This window comes from Saimiri boliviensis, chromosome 16, assembly GCF_048565385.1.
Source record: "Saimiri boliviensis isolate mSaiBol1 chromosome 16, mSaiBol1.pri, whole genome shotgun sequence".
NCBI lineage: Eukaryota > Metazoa > Chordata > Mammalia > Primates > Cebidae > Saimiri > Saimiri boliviensis.
In genome coordinates, this window is record NC_133464.1 from 5,771,120 (window position 1) to 5,796,606 (window position 25,487).

Below are 25,487 nucleotides of genomic sequence, written 5' to 3' on the forward strand. Positions count from 1 at the left end.
TAAATATATCTGTAGAAACTATATACCAATACTTGAACATTAAAGAAATATTAAACTACTTCATTTTACATAGTTTATATAGAGATTGTAGATATAGCATTGTGTACCATGATGTACCCCCTTGAGGGAGCGTATTTTCAGAGCTAGGGCAGTGAACATACATAACCAGGTGGTGCAGTCAGTTATGCAAACCAGATTCAGGGAGAGGAAACAACAGTATATTCAAAGATAAAAGTTTCAGGGAAGTACTCTCTCATGGTTTTATCCTTTGATCTAACTCACTCAGTAGAAGTTTGGTTTCCTTTGTCGGAAATGAGACTGTCAAGTGCAGCTTTTCTCTTTATAAGGTCACCAAACAGCTGTTGTGAACCATTGCCAGGGCAGTCAGAGCTGCTGAATATTTTTAACCAAACTGTATCTCACCCACTGTGCATGTGCGTGCATGTGCATGCATGTGTGTGTCTGTGGTTTGTAACCAGCCCGTAGCCTTCCCTGGTGTGCTTTTCCAGGAGTCAAATCTAGGTGTGTCAGTAATTCATTCAGCAAACCTCCTACATGTCTGCCACAAGTAGCACAAATTGTAGCACAATTTCTGGTCTCTAGAGACTGACAATTTAGTAAATGTAGTATTGTAATTAGCCATTTGGTTTATTTTGCTGGATACTAGATAATGTAGCCTTGTGCATGTGTGTGTTTCTCATTTGTTTGCTGTGATGGAGAATTGGAAGGTTGGGAGTTACATGTTCTCTGCACTGTAATAGATCTCCCCACTCCCAGCAAAACTCTGACTCCACTGTCTGGGATACATGGTGGTGTGCCAGGAGGTATCTGAAACTGCAGTATAAAACATAGTTTCTATTCATGGAGCATACATTTTACTTGAAACCTTTTTTTGGAAAAGTTATGTTAATGTTACATAGTTTATGCTAAAATTACTTTAATATATTTATCTTCCAGTAGACCTTGTATGACTATTTAAAACTAAAGAAATTTCACTCTTGTGAAATTTTAGGAAGTACTTTTGCTCTAGCTCAGCAAGGTACTCATTCTTTCCTCTCTGTCTTTAGCAGATACTTTAGGGAAAAGCTCTGCCCTCAGGACATTTTACGATTGTTTTATTTTGTTAAAGCACTTAGTATTTTATTATACTCAGTTTCCATTACACCCCCTTTTTTTATTTTTATTTTTTTAACAGACTATATGTTCTTTTAAAGCAGAAGCATACTGAATTTTCTCCTAGCACAGTGTATGTAGCACATTTCATATGTAGTCATTAAATGCTTAGGGAATAACTGGCATGGAAATATGAAAAAAAAGCATTAATAAATTTATACTTGTAAGACAATAAGTAACTATGGTAAAATATATAAAGTGAGGATTTTGATTTGGGCATTTTAAGTTGAGATTGAATGTTGGTGTGATTTGGCATAGCTAACAGTGAAGAAGTGGAAAAAAAAAACAGAAAACCAGACGTAGGTCTTGTTTGGCTGGAAGAAGAGGATACCTGCATCTTGCTTTGTTTTGTGTTTTTGGTCAAGGGCGCTGCCTATGATTAGGATTCCTAGGAAGTCAAATTTCAATTCAGGAAATGAGTGATTTGTTAAAAACATCTATTTGAAGAGGTTGGTTTCTGGTGCTGTATGATAGTCTGTCAGGGAAAGGAGACATACAGTGAAAGGCCTTGCATTAGAAGCTTAGAAGTGAAGTGAATTAAGCCTGATTAGTTTTTCTGTCGCCATTATTTGTCATATTTGTTTGTATTACGTGCAAAGTAATTGATATATAGAATAAGTCAATGAAATTCGGAATTTAAGGAGAAAGATAATTAAAATAATTTCTGTATTACAAATATAGGAAATACAGCTGATGATACTTTTCATAACTGAATTAGGGTTGAAGCAAAATAGTTTTTATTAAATGTAGAGATTGAAAAGATGCATTGTTTATAGCATTGATCTATTTTATTTAGCAAACATTAATAAACATGATCTGAGTGATCTTTGTAAGGTCTTTACATTAAATATTTAGTTGAATCTTAAAGTTACTCTCTTTTTGCTTTACTAGTTAAACTAGAAGATTCATCACCACTTTGATGGCTGCCTCACAAACTTCGCAAACTGTTGCATCTCACGTTCCTTTTGCAGATTTGTGTTCAACTTTAGAACGAATACAGAAAACTAAAGGACGTGCAGAAAAAATCAGATACTTTAGGGAATTTTTAGATTCTTGGAGAAAATTTCATGATGCTCTTCATAAGAACCAAAAAGATGTCACAGACTCTTTTTATCCAGCAATGAGGCTAATTCTTCCTCAGCTAGAAAGAGAGAGAATGGCCTATGGCATTAAAGAAACTATGCTTGCTAAGCTTTATATTGAATTGCTTAATTTACCTAGAGATGGAAAAGATGCCCTCAAACTTTTAAACTACAGAACACCCACTGGAACTCACGGAGATGCTGGAGACTTTGCAATGATTGCATATTTTGTGTTGAAGCCAAGATGTTTACAGAAAGGAAGTTTAACCATACAGCAAGTAAATGACCTTTTAGACTCAGTTGCCAGCAATAATTCTGCTAAAAGAAAAGACCTAGTAAAAAAGAGTCTTCTTCAACTTATAACTCAGAGTTCGGCACTTGAGCAAAAGTGGCTTATTCGGATGATCATAAAGGATTTAAAGCTTGGTGTTAGTCAGCAAACTATCTTTTCTGTTTTTCATAATGATGCTGCTGAGTTGCATAATGTCACTACAGATCTGGAAAAAGTCTGTAGGCAACTGCATGATCCTTCTGTAGGACTCAGTGATATTTCTATCACTTTATTTTCTGCCTTTAAACCAATGCTAGCTGCTATTGCAGATATTGAGCACATCGAGAAGGATATGAGACATCAGACTTTCTACATAGAAACCAAGCTAGATGGTGAACGTATGCAAATGCACAAAGATGGGGATGTGTATAAATACTTCTCCCGAAATGGATATAACTATACTGATCAGTTTGGTGCTTCTCCTGCTGAAGGTTCTCTTACCCCATTCATTCATAATGCATTCCAAACAGATACACAAATCTGTATTCTTGATGGTGAGATGATGGCCTATAATCCTAATACACAGACTTTCATGCAAAAGGGAATTAAGTTTGATATTAAAAGAATGGTAGAAGATTCTGATCTGCAGACTTGTTATTGTGTTTTTGATGTATTGATGGTTAATAATAAAAAGCTAGGGCATGAGACTCTGAGAAAGAGGTCTGAGATTCTTAGTAGTATTTTTACACCAATTCCAGGTAGAATAGAAATAGTGCAGAAAACACAAGCTCATACTAAGGATGAAGTCATTGATGCATTGAATGAAGCAATAGATAAAAGAGAAGAAGGAATCATGATAAAATATCCTCTGTCCATCTACAAGCCAGACAAAAGAGGTGAAGGGTGGTTAAAAATTAAACCAGAATATGTTAGTGGACTAATGGATGAATTGGACATTATAATTGTTGGAGGATATTGGGGTAAAGGATCACGGGGTGGAATGATGTCTCATTTTTTGTGTGCAGTAGCAGAGAAGCCCCCTCCTGGTAAAAAGCCATCTGTGTTTCATACTCTCTCTCGTGTTGGCTCTGGTTATACCATGAAAGAACTGTATGATCTGGGTTTGAAATTGGCCAAGTACTGGAGGCCTTTTCATAAAAAAACTCCACCAAGTAGCATTTTATGTGGATCAGAGAAGCCAGAAGTGTACATTGAACCTTGTAATTCTGTCATTGTTCAGATTAAGGCAGCAGAGATAGTACCCAGTGACATGTATAAAACTGGTTGTACCTTGCGTTTTCCACGAATTGAGAAGATAAGAGATGACAAAGAGTGGCATGAGTGCATGACACTGGATGACCTAGAACAGCTTAGGGGAAAAGCATGTGGAAAGCTTGCATCTAAACACCTTTATATAGGTGGTGATGATGGACCACCAGAAAAAAAGCGGAAAGCTCCCCCAAAGATAAAGAAAGTCATTGGAATTATTGAGCACTTAAAAGCACCTAACCTTACTAATGTAAACAAAATTTCTAATATATTTGAAGATGTGGAGTTTTGTGTTATGAGTGGAACAGATAGCCAGCCAAAACCTGACCTGGAGAACAGAATTGCAGAATTTGGTGGTTATATAGTACAAAACCCAGGCCCAGACACATATTGTGTAATTGCAGGGTCTGAGAACATCAGAGTGAAAAACATAATTTTGTCAGATAAACATGATGTTGTCAAGCCTGCATGGCTTTTAGAATGTTTTAAGACCAAAAGCTTTGTGCCATGGCAGCCTTGCTTTATGATTCATATGTGCCCATCAACCAAAGAACATTTCGCCCGTGAATATGATTGCTATGGTGATAGTTATTTTGTTGATACAGACTTGAACCAACTGAAGGAAGTATTCTCAGGAATTAAGAATTCTAACGAGCAGACTCCTGAAGAAATGGCTTCTGTGATTGCTGATTTAGAACATCGGTATTCCTGGGATCGCTCTCCTCTCAGTATATTTCGACGCCACACCATTTATTTGGACTTGTATGCTGTTATTAATGACCTGAGTACCAAAACTGAGGGGACAAGATTAGCTGTTAAAGCTTTGGAGCTTCGATTTCATGGAGGAACAGTAGTTTCTTGTTTAGCTGAGGGAGTGTCTCATGTAATCATTGGTGAAGATCATAGTCGTGTTGCAGATTTTAAAGCTTTTAGAAGAACTTTTAAGAGAAAGTTTAAAATCCTAAAAGACAGTTGGATAACTGATTCAATAGACAAGTATGAACTACAAGAAGAAAGCCAATATTTGATTTAAAGCTAGCTTTCCTAGTGAGGAAAGCCTCTGATCTGGCAGACTCATTGCAGCAGTTGGTAATGATGAACTACTAAACTACATTTTATTTTTGTATCTTAAAAATCTATGTCTAAAAAGTATTGTTAGATATAGGAAAACAATAATTTTAACCTTTAAGATTGAAAAGACAATGGCCCAAAGCCAAGAAAGAAAAATAAGTGACTCAATGATTTTTTTGTGATTAAGGTGAAATAATTAAACAGTCCAAAGAAGAGATTTTTTTTATAATATCCATATAGATGTCTTGAATTTTTATTTAGATACTAATAAAATAGATTTCAAAACTTTTAAAGTTATGAAAAGACCTAAACAGTATATTCTAAAAAATCAAAACTTTAGTAATAGTTTTTATCTGATAAAAGCATTGCAAGAAAATAGGATAAAATTGTTACAATAGGACTTGTAAAAATATGTCTTTTTACTTAGAGTTTAAAATATGCCTTTTGCATGTGAAATGTTGTAAGCAAATTTGTTTTTTAAGGTTAAGACCAAATGTAATAATAAAACTTTGTCAATGATGTTTTTAGCTAAATGAGAGGAAGTTGCATGAGACTTAATGATCTAAAAATTTTAAATTGAATTGGTTTGATTAAAAATAAAGCTTGCAGTTTTAAAAATAGCTCACATTTAATTTATTGTGTGAAATAGAACATGTATTAAAGGAAGTATTTTTATGTGAATTTGTATTCTGGCATAAATAGTATTCACAAAAAGTGATTTTTCTAGATTTTATCTATTTAATAGGTGTCATTATAGATTATTTAAAGTCAGTATATATGGTATATATTATGTCTGGATTTATATACCATATTTTGGAATACAGTCTATCTCATGACCATATTGAAATGTATGGAATTTGATCTGTGAGATACTGTATGTGTATTATTTGACAGTAAGGAAATTTCATCCAAACTCTGAGGACAAATGTATGTGATTTTGTTATACTTCTTAATTTAAATAAAATATTTAATATACTATTAAAATAATTTTTGTCTTCTTTTTTAAATGATTCATAATAGTTGTATCAGATTTTTTGGTGTCAGTAAAATTTTTGACTGGTCTCAATCTGTTTCCTCTTTATGATCCTTTGTATTTCACATTACCAATGAGTGTTTTTAAAAATTTTACACTTTTAAAAAAAATATATATGTTTTATTGCTTTTTAGGTTTGGGAGTATATGTGAAGAACATGCAGGATTATTGCATAGGTACATACATGGCAATGTGGTTTGCTGCCTCCATCCACCCATCACCTATATCTGGCAAACTTTTTTATGTCTATTGAGAAAAATTAACAAATACAAATAAGTGCAGTAGGAGAAAAGTCTGTACTGTTACCACTAAAGATAATAACATGTAGTATTTTAGGTTACCAATGGTAAAGAAAGTACAAAATAAATATTTAGAGTACAATATAAATATTTAGTGTAACATATGTATAAAGCAAACTATATGCTTTATTTAAAAAATTCAGCTTTACTCGATGAATTTTGAAAATTTTTACAATTCGCTAAAATATTCCTCCATCATTTTAAATTGTTGTGCAGTATTTCATTGAATGCCCTGTAATGTAGCCCACTATTTTTCAAATTTTAGACCATTTCACCATGCCACCGCTACCTTTTTTTTTTCTTTTTTTTTTTTTTTTTTTGTTAGACAGGTCTCACTCTGTCACCCAGGCTGGAGTGCCATGGTGCCAAGTCAGCTCACTGCAACTTCCACCTCCTAGGTTCAAGCTCTTCTCCTGCCTCAGCCTCCTGAGTAGCTGGGATTACAGGTGCCACTAGAATAAAGTACAAGAGGAAAGATAGTGGGTCAACTACTGATAGGGTAAATATTCTGAAGCCAACTGAAAAACACCCTTGGCTTTTATTCTCCAAGGCTGTGGTTTCTTGCCAGAAAGCAGGACAGCAGATTTACTAAGAACTGCTCCACCCTATTCCTTATCTCTGATGATTTAGAAGTGTCCTCAAGGAGTTCATTCATTTCAGGCTGATGTCAACTTTTTTGAAAGTCAGGTGGCTAGAGTAGCTACTTCATACTCATGCGCTTGACCTGGGGTCTATGTGAACAGGGCGGCTTTGGCCTCTTGAAATGCTCACTTCTGGGAAAAGAGATTGTGTTTAAACTGTCTAACATGGAATTCTTCCAGCCCTAGATCTATCTTATAAACAATTTACTTTCATTGAATAGTACAAGTTCTTACTCTTCATTAGTAGCCTTTGGGTAAAGAGAGGAATAAAGTAATTCCTGCCCTCAAAGAACTCACAGTGTTTTGACAGTTCAGATAATTAGAATACAAAAGGTTAGTGTATTCCTAGTTAAAGGAATGATTGGATTGTCCTGGAAAGAGCACAAGCGTTAGAATCAAGTCATTCCAGGTTCAATTATAGTTCAGCTACCAATATCTGTCATTTCGAGCAATCACAACCTCTTTGAAATTTAGTTTCTAAACTTTCAAATGCAAATGACACCTGTCTTAACAGAATGTTTGAGGACAGAGCCATAGCCCCCAGCACATACTAGGAACTCTGTAGTTTTATCTTCTATTCTTACCCACACCTGGGTTAATAGGTGAGTAACTGGGGGAAAAAGTAGAATTTCATCAGGCATAGTCATATGGAAAGTTTTTTTTTTTTTTTTTTTTTTTTTTTTTTTTTTTTGCAGAGGAGAGATTATAAATAAAGCCATAGGGATATAAAAGTGTGGAAATATTTTTAAAGCACTGAGATTTAGGGGTGAGGAAGAAAGATAGATTAAAATACTGTAGGGTAGATTTTGAAAGGTCTGAAATGCCACTACAGAATATCAACTATATCTTGTGCTCAAATAAGTGCATGAAGAATTGTAAGCAAGATATTTTAGCCTCTAGTGTAATTCTTTTTATTTTTATTTATTTCTTAGACCACCTAAGGAATGATAAACACACAAAAAGCAGTACATATTTGAGAAATATATCCAGCTTGATGAGTTTGGTGGTAAGTATACACCTGTGAGAACACCACATTCAGGCCATAAACTTACCCATCAGCTCCAAAAGTTACCTTATTCCCCAGTATTTATTGACCAAGTCCCCACCTTGCCTTCTGTTATTTAATGATTCACAAATATGAGTGCCTCTTGAATAGGCTCTGCCCTAGTCCTGGGAGCAGCAGTAATCAAAGTAGGCAGAAATTTCTCCCTTCATTCTGTTTATATTTTAGTGGGTAAGAAGGAAAAGATGAAAATTCATGTTTCCTTCTCTTCGGATTCTCCCTCTTTGGAGGCTATTTCCCTCAGCATTTCAAAACCATATATTTTCTGGCTGATGTTTCTTTTCACATGCAAGCATTTCTAAGAATTGTCTAAACTTCTAGATTTACTTTCTGGCTTTTCACTCTTAAAATTACATACACAGGCCGGGCGCGGTGGCTCAAGCCTGTAATCCCAGCACTTTGGGAGGCCGAGGCGGGTGGATCACGAGGTTGAGAGATCGAGACCATCCTGGTCAACATGGTGAAACCCCGTCTCTACTAAAAATACAAAAAAGTAGCTGGGTATGGTGGCGCATGCCTGTAATCCCAGCTACTCAGGAGGCTGAGGCAGGAGAATTGCCTGAACCCAGGAGGCGGAGGTTGCGGTGAGCCGAGATCGTGCCATTGTACTCTAGCCTGGGTAACAAGAGCGAAACTCCATCTCAAAAAAAAAAAAAAAAAAAAAAAAAAAAAATTACATACACAGTGTTCTAACAACGTCTTTGACCTCTTCTTCATTGATACACCCCAATAAGAGCTTGTTGGGTGTTCTATTAAAGGAATGCAGGCACTTACATAGCGTACACCAGGAAGAAATGATAATCATGTTCTGAAGTTACCTACTTGGAGTGAACATCGAAGAGAATCCACCCAGCTAATCAGTTAGAGGAACCAAATAAGCGTTGGTGATTCTGACTGATAGACATCATGGAGAGGTTGGTTGACTTTGATGGAACACATGCTTCCTTTGATATTTGAAACATTTTGGAGCATAGAAAAAAAGCATGAAAGTCTTCTGAAATCATAGGATTTAGTAATCTTGATGTCACCCTCTATCAAAAATAGCATGGAATGTGAAGCAGCCAGAATTTTCTTTATATGTTGCTAGTGGGAACGTGCAATGGTGCCACTTTGGAAAACTGGTGATTTTTAAAGTGATATACCTACTCTTAAACATGTGATTTGTTCATTGTACTCTGAGTAAATTGTATTTCAATAAATTATTTAAATAAACATTTGAAACGACTATTGATTCTATAGTAACATAGACAAAACATCCCAATAATGCATTTTTAGTTAATATTGCAGTAACAAAGAAATAGAATATTTCCAAGTAATGTTCAATTTTAAGAAATGTGAGAATAGTACAATATTAAATGTACATTATGCCATGTAGCTGTATTAATAGACTAAATTCAGCAATAAAAAATTGTTTTATGAAATTCAACAGCATTTCTTTTTAAGCAATAAAAATGGAAGTCAGTTAAATAAAAATAGGACACTTCTTAAATATAATGCTTCAAAAAATAAAAAGCTGGTAGTTTTTGGGATTCATTATCGTAAATGAACAACATTAACAAAATAAGTGATGAATGGATGGAAACAGACATATGTGTGTGAAGAAAACAGATGAACCTGAGAAAGCAGAAACTCTTTGGCAGGGATTTACAGGAAAGCATGTGGGCAAGTCTGAGATCAGCACCTGAAACTAAGAGGGACTTTGTCCAGTGGAATAACATGTGAGGGAAAGGAGCCCTGGGTAAATCTGAAGGGCTTAGTACCCATGACTTCTCAGAACTAAGCCACCATTGATGTTTTCCAGGTCAGGACCTCATAAAGAAGAAAAGATGGTGGGAATGGAATAAAAGGTGAGCAAAATAGGGGCAATAGAGAGACAAAGGAAATAGAAGGTCCACATTGAAGGTGGTGAGGAGAAAGCAGCCAAAATTTTCAGAAACCAAACCATTATGGTTTTTAAAAGCAACACTGGTGGGAATTCTATGACATTAGAAAAAATTACCATTAACTACATTTTCTTCTAGATGTTCAGAGAAGCTAAGCTTACCTGAAAACGAGGAACCAAACGATATGTGGGCTAAATATACACAAACAAGAAAATACTGTAATTGAAAGAATACAGTTCTACAAAATAATGAACTCATGTAAGAAAGAAATGCCCCTAAAGCAGATCAAAGTTAATTTTTCTTTTAGAATAGAAAATGTGAAAGAACAATATATTATTTCGGAACTGGAAAAACTCAGAAATAAGCTGACTCAGGAACTAGATTTAAAAGAAAAAAATCTATGCGCTACTGGAAACTTAAACCCATAGAAATAGTATGTGTAACTATAAAACATTTAACTATATAAAATATTAAACCACATAAAATATTATTAAGTCAACTTTGGTGGGGGTGGAGTAAGAAGAAGTCTGGGACATCCGCCTTTTTCCAACATCACTCTTCCCTAGATCTAACCCTTTAAAAGGCACCTAACCTCCTGGTCCTTAGTAGTTCAGTAGGATATGAATGTAATGTTCTCTGAGGTCCTTTCCAACTTTAACATTGTGGTACATCCAAGAGCCATTTACTGGCAACCTTGAATTAATTTATTAATGCATGTTTTATATTTATTTACTTACTCGAGATGGGGGTCTTATTCTCTCCTGCAGCCTCCTGAGTAGCTGGGACTACAGACAGATGCCACCATGCCCTGATAACTTTTCAAAAATTTTTTTTGTAGAGATGGGGTCTAGCTATGTTATCTAGGCTGGTCTCGACTTCCTGACCTCCACCAGTCCTACTGCCTCAGCCTGCTCACCTTTAATTTTTATGGTGAGATCCTCAGCTAGTATCCAAGATAGGTTTGGGAGATGGAACTTGGTGAGCAGCTGATCCTGGGGAGCAGCATCTACCAATGGCTTTTTCAAGTCATGATTTTTCCAAGGAACTGCTTTTCATTTCCATCAACCTTTGGTTTGAATATATGAGATTCTTCTATCTTATGTAAATAAATATCTTTCATAGGTGTGATACTTTCATTCATCTCTAACATCACTATATGAACAAACCACTTCCTAAACAAATGCACTTTCAAGACAAATAATCATGTCGTTTTCTCCACAATACAATTGGATTGAATTATCTCCCTTTTGTAGAGAGATTCTGTATAGAAATTCAGGAGAGCATTGCCTAATGATTAAAAGCCAAACTTTACTTACGTAACTCTGACAGAGGGTTGTTGCTCAAATAATAGTAAGTGGTTTACATTAATGTTGACATGCTTTCTGTTATGGGATTAGATAAATAAATAAAATTCTTTAATTCTTAGAATCTTGATGAGTTGGAATTTAGTTACTCAGTTTGAATTAATGGTGGTAAAATGGCCAAAAGCTCTTGATTCTCTTAATGAAGATGACTACCATTTCTTAGATTTTTCTACTTGCTGATTAAGGAATAGATAGACATCTGGCAGCCACTGTTAGATTTAAGGTGTACCCTTGTTAGATATAAAAGGAAATTAATTCAGTGACTAATATGAGTCTCCAAATTCTTATAATTTCTTAGTATTTAAGGACAAAAATATCATTCAGCACTATGAATCCTTGAAATTCATGCTTCATATAATTTAAGGGAGTAAGGTATATTCTTTTTTAATGACTCTTAACAGTGGTTTCTACAATTATTGGAGCAATACTTTTGGGGTTTTAAAGTACCAAAAGAAAAGGGGAAGTCTTTTTACTGATTTTTTTTCCTTTTCATTCTGTTAATTATTTCCTTTCTGCTGGAAAGTTGGTGTCGTTGTTAATAGCTGTAGAGGATACTGTGAGTTGTGTAATTTAGTCTTAAGTGACAACAAGCCATCTATAGTGTGTCTGCCCTTGGGCTGGACTGTCATTTTTCAACAGATAGTTTGGGAACCTCAAGGGTATACAAAGATGTTTCCATCTAAAGTTAGTAATGATTTTAATATCTTTGGCTTTTTATATAATTTGATAAATAACGAATGTTTCCTTTAAAACTGAATAATTTGAAAGACTCTGAGTAGAAATTAAGTAAGCACTTGTAATAGTTGAGGCTCACAAGTGGTGAATGACTCATTTACTGAATCATACTATCACTCAGCTGAACATCCTGTGCTGACATAGAGGTTATGGACATTATTCAGTTTTGAATTGTTTTTATTCCTAATCATATACGTCTTAATTTGTCTCATAATCTATCTTTAATAAAAGAAGGAAAAATAAGGAACATTAAGATACAAGTTAATGGGCTGGGCGCGGTGGCTCAAGCCTGTAATCCCAGCACTTTGGGAGGCCGAGGCGGGTGGATCACGAGGTCAAGGGATCGAGACCATCCAGGCCAACATGGTGAAACCCCGTCTCTACTAGAAATACAAAAAATTAGCTGGGCGTGGTGGCGTGTGCCTGTAATCCCAGCTACTCAGGAGGCTGAGGCAGGAGAATTGCCTGAACCCAGGAGGCGGAGGTTGCGGTGAGCCGAGATCGCGCCATTACACTCCAGCCTGGGTAACAAGAGCGGAACTCCGCCTCAAAAAAAAAAAAAAAAAAAAAAAAAAAAAAAGATACAAGTTAATGAAGAACATGTACATGTTACAAATACATATCAAGATAATTGTCACCAGATTAATAAATTGTATTCACCTGATCAAAATTCCCATATATCATATCAAATTTTTGCTAGCAGTTCCAAAAACAATACTACACAAAGAAGAAACGATATTGGCAGTCATATCCACTTTGCCTTTTATTTGCTAGTGATAAAACACTATTCATAACCTCAATGTGTTTATGTGTAGAGTTGTGTTTGCAAAAAACCCCATTCTCTTTCTCTAGCCACTTAGAGAAAAACCGTGACCATTTTAAAAAATCTAGTCCGCTTGACTTTTTGGAAGTGTAGTTTGCAAAAATTAAAAATCAGAAAATTAAAGTATTTTAATATATTCTTGGTGCTGAAACATATAGTTAATTTTTAGCAAATATTTAAATATGCAATAAGATATAGTATGCTATTTTAAAATTTCTGCCAACACATCATGGCTACTTTCATAATTTATTTAAAGAGAATTTAACTGAGTTTACTTATTAAAGAAACAAAAATCAGACTAAGGAATATTGTTCCAGCTACTATTATTACATAGCAAGTTGATCCAAAACAGTGGTATAAAAAGCCATTTTAATTATGGTCAGGTATTCAGTCCCTTCACAGCAGGAATGTCTTACATGGTTCAGCTATGTCTAGGGACTTAGCTGGGTATAACCTTTTTCTCACATCTTGCTGGCTTTGAAGACATAACAGAACATGGATCTCACAGCCTCAAAGAACTGAGTTCAAACAATAATCATGAGAGTAGAGATGTGATAGTGCCCTAGTTTATCTTTCAGAAGAGAAAGCAACAGTAGAAAACTAATGTAAATTTTTAGTCCCAGAAGTTGGTGCTGCTTAACAAATACCTAAAAAGTGACTTGGGAAATGAGTAATTGGTAGAGTCAGAAGGAAATTTGAGGTTTGTAACACAAAACATCTAAGTTACTGAACAGACTATTATTAGAAGTCTGGATTTTAAGATCACTGCCAGTGAAGTCTCAAAAGGAAGCAAGAAACATATTATTGGAAAGTGGATTAAGAGGGATCATTGTCATATAGTAGTAAAATCCTTGACAAATTTTCTCCTGTAATTACATAAAATAAGAACTTGTAGGTGACAAACTCAGTTATAGAGTCACCTTGCTTTTCAAGCAAGGTGCTGACAAAGTCACCTGGTTTCTTGTTGCTTATAAAACACAGTAAGATTTTAACAATCTGTTTTTGTCTGTTAAACAAAAATGAACCACAAGTTGATGATTTTGAGAATTCTCAGCATCTCCAGAAAGCCAAAACTGCTGAGATTAAGAAACTGCTTCCAAAAATATGGTATGCAGAAAATTACAAAGGTAGGATTGTGCAAACTTTGCTCTAACCTCAGATATACCTAAAGATCAGATTATTCAATTTCACGAAATCTTTTCAAGAGATCCTCTTAGATCTTCACAATCAACCTATGAGGCCCATAGGAAGGTTAAGTATGTCTCTAAGCCATCTAACATGGTTTGGCTGTGTCCCCACCCAAATCTCATCTTGCATTGTAGTTCTCATAATCCCCACATGTTGTGGGAGGGACCCAATGGAAGATAATTTAATCATGGGGGTGGTTACCCTCATGCTGTTTTCATGATAGTGAGTGAGTTCTTATGAGATCTGGTGGTTTTATAAGGGGATTTTCCCCGCTTTTGCTTGGCACTTCTCCTTCCTGCCGCCATGTAAAGAATGATGTGTTTTCTTCCCCTCCCACCATGATTGTAAGTTTCCTGAAACCTCCCCAGTCCTGTGGAACTGTGAATCAATTGAACCTCTTTTTAAAATAAATATCCAGTTTTAGATATGTCTTTATTAGCAGCATTAGAACAGACTAATATACCATCTAAGCAAAAAAGGATGAAGTGGAGAAAGACTTATCTTGCAGTGATCTATTGTGTAGCTTTTGTTTAGTGGAATAAAATCAATGTTAACTCAACAATAAGTCAATATTGTTGAGAAAATTATTTTAGCATAAACACTATGAGCTTAGATTATAGGGAACAGAGAGAGTATAAAATAAAAGGAGGCTGAGGGACCATTAATATTCTACTGGCAGGAAGCAGTCTCAGAAAACTACCCAGCTGCAAACATTTGCTTTCTTTCATGAAAAAGAAGAAAGACTCAGAGGGCAGAACTATGAGTCCAGAAAGAGGAACCAAGAGCCCCAAATAATTATGCCCCAACTTTAAAAGCTATTGAGGAACTCTGAACATTTGTTTGGCTCGATCTCAGAATGGCTTTGGGCAAGAGACTTCTTTTACTTTGCATTTCACCCCCACTTCTGGAGGGAAAAGGCTATTGCTGTTATCCCCTGTCTGTCCCACAACTGCATGTGTAGTCAGGGAAATTCCCTACATTTTTGCAAGTCCATAGCTAGAGAGCTATATTTAGTTTATACCTGGAACCTCACCTACACCTGAACCTGGATTGGATAATGAGTTTTGTACTTTGCTGTTGTGATAATGGTATAAAACTCTTGGGAATCTTGGGAGAGCTTGTATCATTGGGAGTCAGAGGACAGACTGAGGCAGACAGATTTTAAGGTGGTTTCCCACAATCCCTGATTTCTGATGTTCAAACTCTGGTAGAATCTCTTCCATTTGGTTGTAGGAAAGACCTGTGACTTTCTTGTTGTCAATAGAATATGAAAAATGGGATAGAATGTCACTCTTATGATTAACTACAATTAAATAAGTCTCAATCTCACTAGCAGATTTATCAGTCTTCCCTGTCCCCTGTGTTTTCTTCTTTTTACAGAAGCGAGTTGGACCCTGTAGCTACAAGGAACAGAAGACTGCCAACAATCGTGAGAGCAGAAAAGCAGATGCTTTCCCACTTGAGCTTGCAGATGAGAAGACAGCAACTGGTAAATGATACAGTCTCCTCATGCTGTCTTCTTTCTGAAACCTTTCAATGGTTAAGCAAGGCAATGTTTGTCAATGTGCTCAGCAGTATTTAGCACTTAAAAGACACTGAAGAAATACTTCATTTTCTTCTTTTATCATTTGTTCTGATACTGGAAGAAATAGAAATTTATTGTAATTTATTTGTAATCTGACCTCACAATAATTTTTCATTTTTATCTCTCTCTGTTTAGCCAACTCTGGGCAAACTGACTTACTATGCTTTACCCTTTCAAATTCCATTGATACAGTTTGGCTTTGTGTCCCCACCTTATCTTATCTTGTAGCTCCCATAATTCCCATATGATGTGGGAGATAACTGAATGATGGGGGTAGTTCTTTCCCATGCTGATCTTGTGATAGTGAATAAGTCTCATGGATCGGATGGTTTTAAACATGAGAGTTTCTCTGCACAAGCTCTCTCTCTTTGCCTGCCGCCATCCATGTAAGACATGACTTGCTCCTCCTTGCCTTCTGCCATCATGCGAGGCCTCCCTAGCCACGTGGAATTGTAGCTGCATGGAACAAAAGACTGCCAACAATCTTGTGGCATGTGAAACTCTAAGTCCATTAAAGCTTCTTCTTTTGTAAATGGCCCAGTCTTGGATATGTCTTTATCAGCATGAGAACAGACTAATACATCCATGAATATCCTGTTTTCTTTACCTAAAATGCCCTCTCTGAGCACCTGTCATGGCATTCCTAAAATTTCCAAATTCTATTCATCTCTAAAGTCATATGCTGTTTTTATGCACAAAACTACCCTAATACCCTAGCCATGATAATTTCCTTTTTCTTATCACCTGGCAATTTACAGTTTTTGTGCTGCTTATTATTTTTTGCTTCGTCGTCTATTTACTTAATATTATTTTTGGTTTAGATCTTTGAAGCTATGTGTGAATGAATATTTCGGGCTTCAGTGCCTCATATGTTTATTTAATGTTTTATAAATATATTTGGAGTACACCTACACAGTCTTGCCTCACCCCATTTCTTTTTGAAACTTTTCATCTTTTGTTATCTGTAGAATCACTGTTGTTTCTTAGAGATTAAAATGGACACATATGAAGTCAATGATGTTCATTGCTGAAAACCTCTCTGCTTGAAAAAGAAAACACATGTGTATCTCTGTGATAAAAAGCACAGACCGTGAAATAACAAACCTGGATTTGAAATCTGATTACTCTACTAAGTCAAGTTATACAACTTCCCATGCCTTAGTTTCCTCTTCTATAAAGTAGTATAATAATGGTATCGGTTTTATAGAGTTGTTTTGAGGACTAAATGTATGCACATGTGTGTGTATTAGGGGATGTTTAGAGTGTTGTACCATACAATTAATTTTTGCACATGATGTGAGAAGGAAAAATAATAGATGAAGAGGTGCTGTAATATATAGTGATAAAAGGAGGTGCATTAGAGAAAAAGTTGATTTGTTCTTTCTTGACCTGCTATGCTTGATCCTTTCAAAAATCTAACAATATCCTGTATACTTTATTGAAATGCCTTCTTTGAGTATGTTCCCTGGCACTCCTCAAACTTCTAAATTCTATTCATCTCTAAAGTCACAGATCATATGCCATTTTTGGTTCTTTCTTCTAGACAGTGGCTCACAACTTGAGATGATCTTTGCCCTTGCCAGGTGGCAACATCTGGATACTTTTTGATTGTCAAGAGTGGGTGGTGGTACTAGCATCTAGTGAGCAGAGACCAAGAATGCTATTAAATATCTTACAATGAACAGAACAACCCCCACAAAAAGTAATTATCCAGGGTAAAATGTCAATAGTACTAAGGTGGAGAAAACTTATCCTAGAATATTCTGCAGTGCATGAGAAAAGACATTATAATACTTGTTAGTAATCCTTTTAGACCATGCATATTCACAGTTGTATTGCAAATCAGTGTTCCATTCATAAAGCAAATGCTAATTCCTGCTCATTTCCTTTAAAGGGGTTAGGATGTAGGTTAATTAGTGTTTGCAAACTCCTCTGAAGTTGTAAAGTCCTACGTAAATACTACTTATTATTAATTACCATTCTGGAAAAACTGTGCTTTGACCCTACTTTTTCACTAGTAGAGCCAAGCCTCTAAGACCTGAGCAAGACTGAATTATTTTTGATAAGCTGGAATATTTATAATGAGAAAGATAGGCATCAGGGACCTAAGCCAATTTTAGATAGCTGTGATATGTCTGTATATAAATTGGCTCATTAAGATCAATAAAACCATAGGTTTTGATTTGGGATTTTTGCTACACTGGAGTAAATTTCTTTCAATTTTACAATAGTATATGTCAGAGAGGGTGGTAGCAAGAATCTAAAATACAAATTTAAATAATTATACATAAGAAAAATAATTTATAGACATAAATTTATATATTATTTATATTACAAATGGATTTTCTCTGGCCAATGAGTCACTATGTTATTTGGAGTGTGTCTATCTGTTAAGACGATAAAATGATTTACAAAAAATTTAAAAGAATATAGTAGGTATGATAAAATATTTTTCCTAGATATGAAGTGTAAATCATATCATGTAAACATAATATTATAGTTTTTATAAATATCTTTACATTTAAAGATAGCTCTTGGTCTTAATGATTATGACATTTTTCTGTTAGGGCAGAGTCTAACCTATAAATTTATATAGCAATTGTATTGTGATCTGCTAAAAGGCCTGTAGCCCTATGTTTAACTCAGTATCAGTCTGGATAAAGGACTTGTTGGTGAGATTATAAACCAAAACTAACATTTGCAGTCCTCAGTTGACTGAATGGACCTCTCCTCTCAGCCTAGAGCATTCCAAAGTTAACCTGAAAAACTAGTTCAAGCCATGATGGGAAGTGGGGGTCAGACATGCCTCATTATACCCTCCTCCTTCTGGAATTCAGGCAGAATTGACCAGCATTAACATTAAAACAGAGATCTTAAGACTGACAAAACAGATTCTATATAACAATAAGATACTAAATTGCAACCTGACACTAATATAGTATTACATGACAGACAGCAAACCCTGAAAGAAATTATCTTACCCAAAATATATTTATTTGATGTATTTTCAAATCACCCTGCAAACTCTCTCTTGTGGAGGAAATTTGCATTCTAGAATGAATCCCCTTCCCTTTCCAGTCTTTTTCTTTCTCATCCTGAAGAGATTAGCTGAGAGTCTAGCATCTTTTAAAGGTCTGATAGGAAATGTATGCCGTCTATTGCCTCTAAGAGCAGACACCCATGTAACTTCATCTATGTAATAAAACCCTTGTCTTCACCACCGCTTATCTTAACCCAGATGCTCCTTTCTGTTGATTCTGTCATATGATCCTTTGGGTGTCACTTCACCAGCCAGAAACCTTTGTGACTGGTGGTGCCTCTGCTTGGGTTTTGCTTGTGTCCACTGGGCTCATTTCATCCACTCAGCCTGGTAGGCTGAGCTCAGCTTGCAGTACAGGCCTGGATTGCGCAACTGCCAAAGGCAAGCCAGGTGTGGAGCGCAAGGAGTGAGTGAGTGAGTGAGCCCAGGGTCTGGGCACTGTGCATAGCCAGACATTTTGACTGAAGTGGGGCAGGCAGCTCTAGGCACCAGCACAGGCACCCTGGCTCCATGTGAGGCTGCAGCTGAACCTGTTGTATCACAAGTGGTTTCCACTACAGGCACCAGGGAATGAAGTGGCCTCTGAAAGCTTGGAGATTCCAGAAACCACAGAGCCCCAAAGAGGGTGTAACAGCATGTTACAGCCTAAGTTTGGGGAGTCCTGAGGTCCGGGGCCCCCAGAAAGGCCACAGCTCTTCTTTCCTTCTTGCTACTCACAATGCAGAAAGTGGTGGGGCGTGTTTCAGTGCAGATTTCAACCTGTTTATGTTACAGTTCTTTCAATCCCACTGTCCCACCCCAGCCCATGGCTCCTGGACTGGCCCAGATCTGCCATTGCTTCCCATTGTTTTGGGGGGGCCACCTGGAGTCAGTGGAGTATGGGAGGCCTACAGTGCTACAGAAATTCTAGCTTGGGGAACTCTGAAGTCTGGGACCCCTGAAAGGTCACCACTCTTTACTCCCACAGTCTAGGAGTGTGTTACCATCTGCAGCTTGGTGAGCTGGCCAGCCAGGAATGAGTTACATCTCCTTTCATTCCTGCCATTTGGTAAGTCCTGAGTTCTTGTCCCACATCCAGGAAGAATGAGGTTACATGGACCATTGGAGGGTGAGTAAGGCACAGAGGAGCTTTATTGAGTGACAGAACAGCTCTCAGGAGACCTGAAGTTGGTAGCTCCTTTCCATAGGCAGGCCATCCCAATGAGTGTCTAAGTTTGGCTGTGTCTGGGGTTTTTATGTGCTCAGAATAGAGGAAGTGTGTGCTGATTGATTCATGGGCAGAAGTTAATAATCACAATTCTATTGTATCATATCCTTAGAATTTTTGTCTCTATTTTTAGTGTTTCAACATAGTAAAGTGTGTACATAGATCTTATTCTGGATTGTGGTTTTATTGTCTTCCTAAAGATTCATGTTATAGATATCAAACAATTGTTACATATTTCTATTTCTTGATTGATTCTTACATTACTGTCAAGGTCTAGATTAAGTAAACCAGATAAGCAACACACTTTACTGCCCAAATGATATTTAAGTTGATCTGTATTTGTTTCATTGGATTGTAAATTCCTGGATGGCAGAGATTATATCTTTTATATCTGGCCAACTAAAATAAATAATATAATGTCAAAAAAGAGACATTATAAAAATAGTTTTAAATAGTTTTTTTTAATCTAGAAAATAGGATTCAAAATATCAACTTGAAAAAAATATTATGAAAGAATATCAAGAACTATCGGGAAAGGGAAGAGAAATGAAGAATATTGCACAGATTACAAAATTAATTTCCATTAATGAAAACAGTGCAAGGAAGTGTAAAGTATAAAGCTAAGTTAGGAAAACACTGTGATCTTGTTACATGACTAAACAGATCAAGGACCTAGAAAGTCCAGAAATAAACCCAATTGTATGTGAGCTTCAGTATATAATGAAGGCAACATTTCATGTCATGGAGGAAAACACATATTATTTAATACATAGTTTGAGGATAGCTGTGTAATCATCTGGAAAACAGACAGTAAATTTGGAACTCTCTCTCATGTCTTAGACCAAACTATATTTTAAATAAACTAGATATTTTTTTAAAGCCATACACATAATATAAATTTATCTTATGAACAAAATGAAAGACCTATTTACACCAGTAATTATAATCACTGCTGTCCTTTGAGGTTTTCAAAACATAGGCCTTGTTGCCTACTCAGAGGTGTAGGAAACATTATTCCCCTTGCCTGTGCAACTGTGCAGTGACCATCTTTCTAATATAAAAGTGTTATCTTTGTATGAACTGTAGTACTGAGAAGCTATATGAATTTGATTATTCAATATGTAGAAATTAAAAATAAATAAAAATATGTTTCTTAAATATGCTTTTAACATTAAAAATATTAAAAATAATATGAACAAAAAAGCTATTTTAATCACATGGAAGTTCTGTTGGGCTTTAAGACATGTCACCTAACTAAAACAGCCAAGATGAACAAGACTTGACTATATTCTTGGCACGTTTTTATCATGATTAAATTTAGCTGGCATTCATGTTTGACATCAGAACAAGCCAAATGCAAACGATATTTTATCTTATTTTTCAGAAATAATAATTCTAAGAACTTAGTCTAATCATGACAGAGATTTACCTATTTCTGTTCTTGCTATTGCACTGACAATGAACACAATTAGGCATTAGTTATTGTATTATAAATATAAATAAAAAGGTAAGACCTGGCATGTAAAAAATGGGTATACCAGATTGATTCTGAGATGGAAAATTAAAGAAGAACTTACCAGATGGGTTCAGCTTCCTCTCAGCACTGTTATCTCTCTCTGATCAATGTCATAAAAGAAATGCTTGGGTAAGATCATTTCCCAGCTAGAGTGTCTCTCAAAATGGGTGTTCTCCAAATATACTGGTTTTCTTTGGCATACACATTTATTAATTGAAGGAGTTGTCTTTTTTGTATGGGAATCCCTAATGTAAAATGAATTTGAACTTTTTTCAATAGAGAAATTTAGTGATGTGTTTCCTATCATATTGCCTCCTAAGAATAAGTTCATAAAATGATAACCAGCAAAATGCCTTTTCAGGCATTCTGTGAACAGCCAGGCATATATGCCTGCCTTGGTAGTAACAGCTGCCAGATTATGATTCACTGAACAGGGCAATAATTTTCAGCCTTATTGGATTTTGTTAATTAGTGTAAATGAGATCACTGTAGAGGCAGTTGCTAATTATCAGTTACTATCAAATACCTGATGGGAGAGGTGGAGATGAGACACATAATTTTAATTATACTCATTTATTTGAACAGAGCAAGAGTGAGAGAATTACCGTTTTCATGATCTAGTTCTTGGTTAGCACCACTCTTTAAAATGAAATCCCATAGATATGGAAAGAAGTATATGCAAGGATGTTTTACCACAGTATTATTTGCAACAGGAAAAAATCTGGGGCTATCTAAACAGATTAATTAAAACAGAACACTTCATATGATACATAACTATGAAACTACTGAAAAAGTTTGTCACATATATGCATAACAGTTAATATAGTATATAATTTTTAAAGTATATTTAATTTTTTAATTTAATTTTTAATTTTTTTATTGTACTTTAAGTTCTGGGGTACATGTACAGATGTGCAGGTTTGTTACATAGGTATACATGTGCCATGGTGGTTTGCTGCACCCATTAACCAGTCATCTACATTAGGTATTTCTCCTAATGCTCGCCCTCCCCTACCCTCCCAGCCTCCGACAGGCCCCAGTGTATGATGTTCGCCTCCCTGTGTCCATGTGTTCCCATTGTTCAGCTCCCACTTGTGAGTGATAACATGTGGTGTTTGGTTTTCTGTTCTTGTGTTAGTTTGCTGAGAATGATGGTTTCCAGCTTCATCCATGTCCCGGCAAAACACATGAACTCATCCTACAAAGTATATTTTAAATGCATAGAAGATTAAAACTGTAGATCATATGTCAAAATGTGAACATTATATATAAGTGATGTAATTATGGGTGCTTTCTTTGTTTTGTGTTTTTCTGAGTTTTTCTAATACCTTTGTACAGCTGCAAAAGTTCTAAATAAATGGAACTGGTATGAACTTTAAAGATGATTCTGGGTACTGAAACTAAACGCCAAAATCAGAAATCTTATTTTGCTCTCCAAGTAGAATTCTTAAGATACATCCTTTTTTTCCTCTTAGCTCATTTTAATTGTTCAGTAAGTTAATTTACTAAAAAAATTAAGTTTAATTTTAATGATAAAGTTTTTTTTTTTTAATAATTCCTTTATGTATTTCACATTTTTATTAATGGGAAAGTGGGAGTTACATTTTCTCTAATTGTATGTTCTCAGGTATAATAATTTATTGATAGTATGGCTGAAACCAAATAGAAATTGGAATATCACACAGCTTTACTTATTCTTCCCTGCTGTAAAGTCTAATGTAAAAATGATGAATTGGCCCAATCTGCAAAGAATTCTAAGAGAATGAGCCCTAATACACATGTTTTTTCTTACTTTATTTAAATAAAGAACTGATTTTGTAGCACAACATATCAGAACAAAGTAAGATAAGAAGTAAAAATTTAACAGGTATTCCTTGTGAAAATGATAAACTATGAGTTATGAAGCTAATAACAGACATCAGATGCACTGTAACCAAATAACATGATATCTGTTTTCAGTCTTCTCTAGAGAACCTTTAGGATAAGCCTGATAACTTGGTGCAGTTTAGTATTTCTAATTCCCATGCAGATCATAAATCTTGCTTAAAGACCTTGCCTAATAAGGACAACAAACAAAAATCAGGAGAGAGAGAGAGACAGAGAGAAAGAGAGAGAGAGAGAATAAAGGAAGAAAGGAAGAAAGAAAGAAAAGAAAAGAAAGAGAGAAAACAATTGAACCTCAATTAATGAAAGACACCCCTTGTTCATTAATAATCCCAATTATCTATTCATCATTGCCTCCTCTTCAACACTCAAATTTTGTTCCCATTTCTCAATGTGACATCTTTGCTGTAATCATCAGGCTCCCCATTGGCCCAGCTCCCTCACCAGTATACAATAAGTCATTCCTGGAAATATACATTTATTACCATTTTTATCATTGCCTATTGATGACAGAGATTCTAGAGCACCCCTGACCCAACTCTCTGCCTACAAATGTCCATAATATTTTGCATGGCTCATTTCTAGTCTCACCTGCTCCATTCACCTCTCTAATCTTTCCCGTCTTGGAACTCCTATTGTGATTCTAGTGTAACACATACAGTTTGGTACTTAATCACTCTCTGTTTTATCTAGCTCGTCTTAATAGTTCTTTTTGGGGAAATTCAGTATTTTATCCACATTTTTAGGTTTCTCCCTTAATTGTAACTTGCAGTATAATAGTGTACATTAGATACCTATTGATAGATTGCTAAGACATTATTGTTCTGTTAAACTTTTAGGCTTGTATTTTTGTTTAGAAGTGTTTCCCATCATCAGCCCCAAAATCTCCTTAAGCTGATAAGCAACTTCAGCAAAGTCTCCAGATACAAAATCAATGTGTAGAAATCACAAGCATTCCTATATACCAATAACAAACAGACAAACAGAGAGCTGAATCATGAGCAAACTCCCATTCACTATTGCTACAAAGGTAATAAAATACCTAAGAATACAACTAACAAAGGATGTGAAGGACCTCTTCAAAGAGAACTACAAACCACTGCTCAGGGAAATAAAAGAGGACACAAACAGATGGAAAAACATTCCATGCTCATGGTTAGGAAGAATCAATATTGTGAAAATGGCCATACTGCCCAAAGTAATTTATAGATTCAGCACTATCCCTATCAAGCTACCATTGACCTTCTTCACAGAACTGGAAAAATCTACTGTAAACTTCATATGGAACCAAAAGAGAGCCCACATAGCCAAGACAATCCTAAGCAAAAAGAACAAAGGTGGAGGCATCACACTACCTGACTTCAAACTATACTACAAGGCTACTGTAATCAAAACAGCATGGTACTGGTACCAAAGCAGAGATATAGACCAATGGAACAGAACAGAGGCCCTGGAAGTAATGCTACACATCTACAACCATCTGATCTTTGACAAATCTGACAAAAACAAGCAATGGGGAAAGGGATCCCTGTTTAATAAATGGTGTTGGGAAAACTGGCTAGCCATCTGCAGAAAGCTGAAACTGGACCTCTTCCTTACACCTTACACTAAAATTAACTCCAGCTGGATTAAAGATTTAAACACAAAACCTAACACCATAAAAACCCTAGAAGAAAACCTATGCAAAATTATTCATACAGGCAAAGACTTCATGACTCAAACACCAAAAGCAATGTCGATAAAAGCCAAAATAGACAAATGGGATCTAATTAAACTTAAGATTTTCTGCACAGCAAAAGAAACTTTCATTAGAGTGAACCAGCAACCAATAAAATGGGAAAAAATCTTTCAATCTACCTGTCTGACAAAGGCCTAGTATCCAGAATCTACAAAGAACTAAAGTAGGTTTACAAGAAAAAAACAAACAAACCCATTCAGAAGTGGGCAAAGGATATGAACAGACGCTTTTCAAAAGAAGACATTTATGAGGCTAACAAACATATGAAAAAATGTTCATCATCACTGGTCATTTGAGAAATGCAAATCAAAACCACATTGAGATACCATCTCATGTCAGTTAGAATGGTAGTCATTAAAAAATCAGTAGACAACAGATGCTGGAGAGGGTGTGGAGAAATAGGAACACTTACACACAGTTGGTGGGAGAGTAAATTAGTTCAACCATTGTGGAAGACAGTGTGGCGATACCTCAAGGATCTAGAAATACAAATTCCATTTGACCCAGCAATCCGATTACTGGGTATATACCCAAAGGATTATAAATCTTTCTACTATAAAGACATATGCACACGTATGTTCATTGTGGCACTATTTACAATAGCAAAGACCTGGAACCAACC

General features: G+C 35.7%; 1 protein-coding gene across 5 annotated transcripts in view; it reads left to right on the forward strand.

Moving 5' to 3' along the window:
- The window catches only part of LIG4 (DNA ligase 4), a 185,263-nt gene that overhangs the window by 2,570 nt on the left and 157,206 nt on the right, over positions 1 to 25,487 (forward strand). The window contains exons 2-4 of one of the 5 annotated variants that reach the window (XR_012514281.1): positions 7,772 to 7,845; positions 9,704 to 9,749; positions 15,276 to 15,384. Coding sequence is in view for 1 of the 5 variants with exons in the window: in XM_010338830.3 (XP_010337132.1) it covers positions 2,093 to 4,828 (2,736 nt within the window). In the remaining 4 variants the exon portion in view is untranslated. Of the gene's footprint in view, positions 1 to 2,064; positions 5,854 to 7,771; positions 9,750 to 15,275; positions 15,385 to 25,487 lie in introns of those variants that run through there. The other 4 variants (XR_012514280.1, XR_012514282.1, XR_012514283.1 and 1 more) reach the window with 4 other exon arrangements.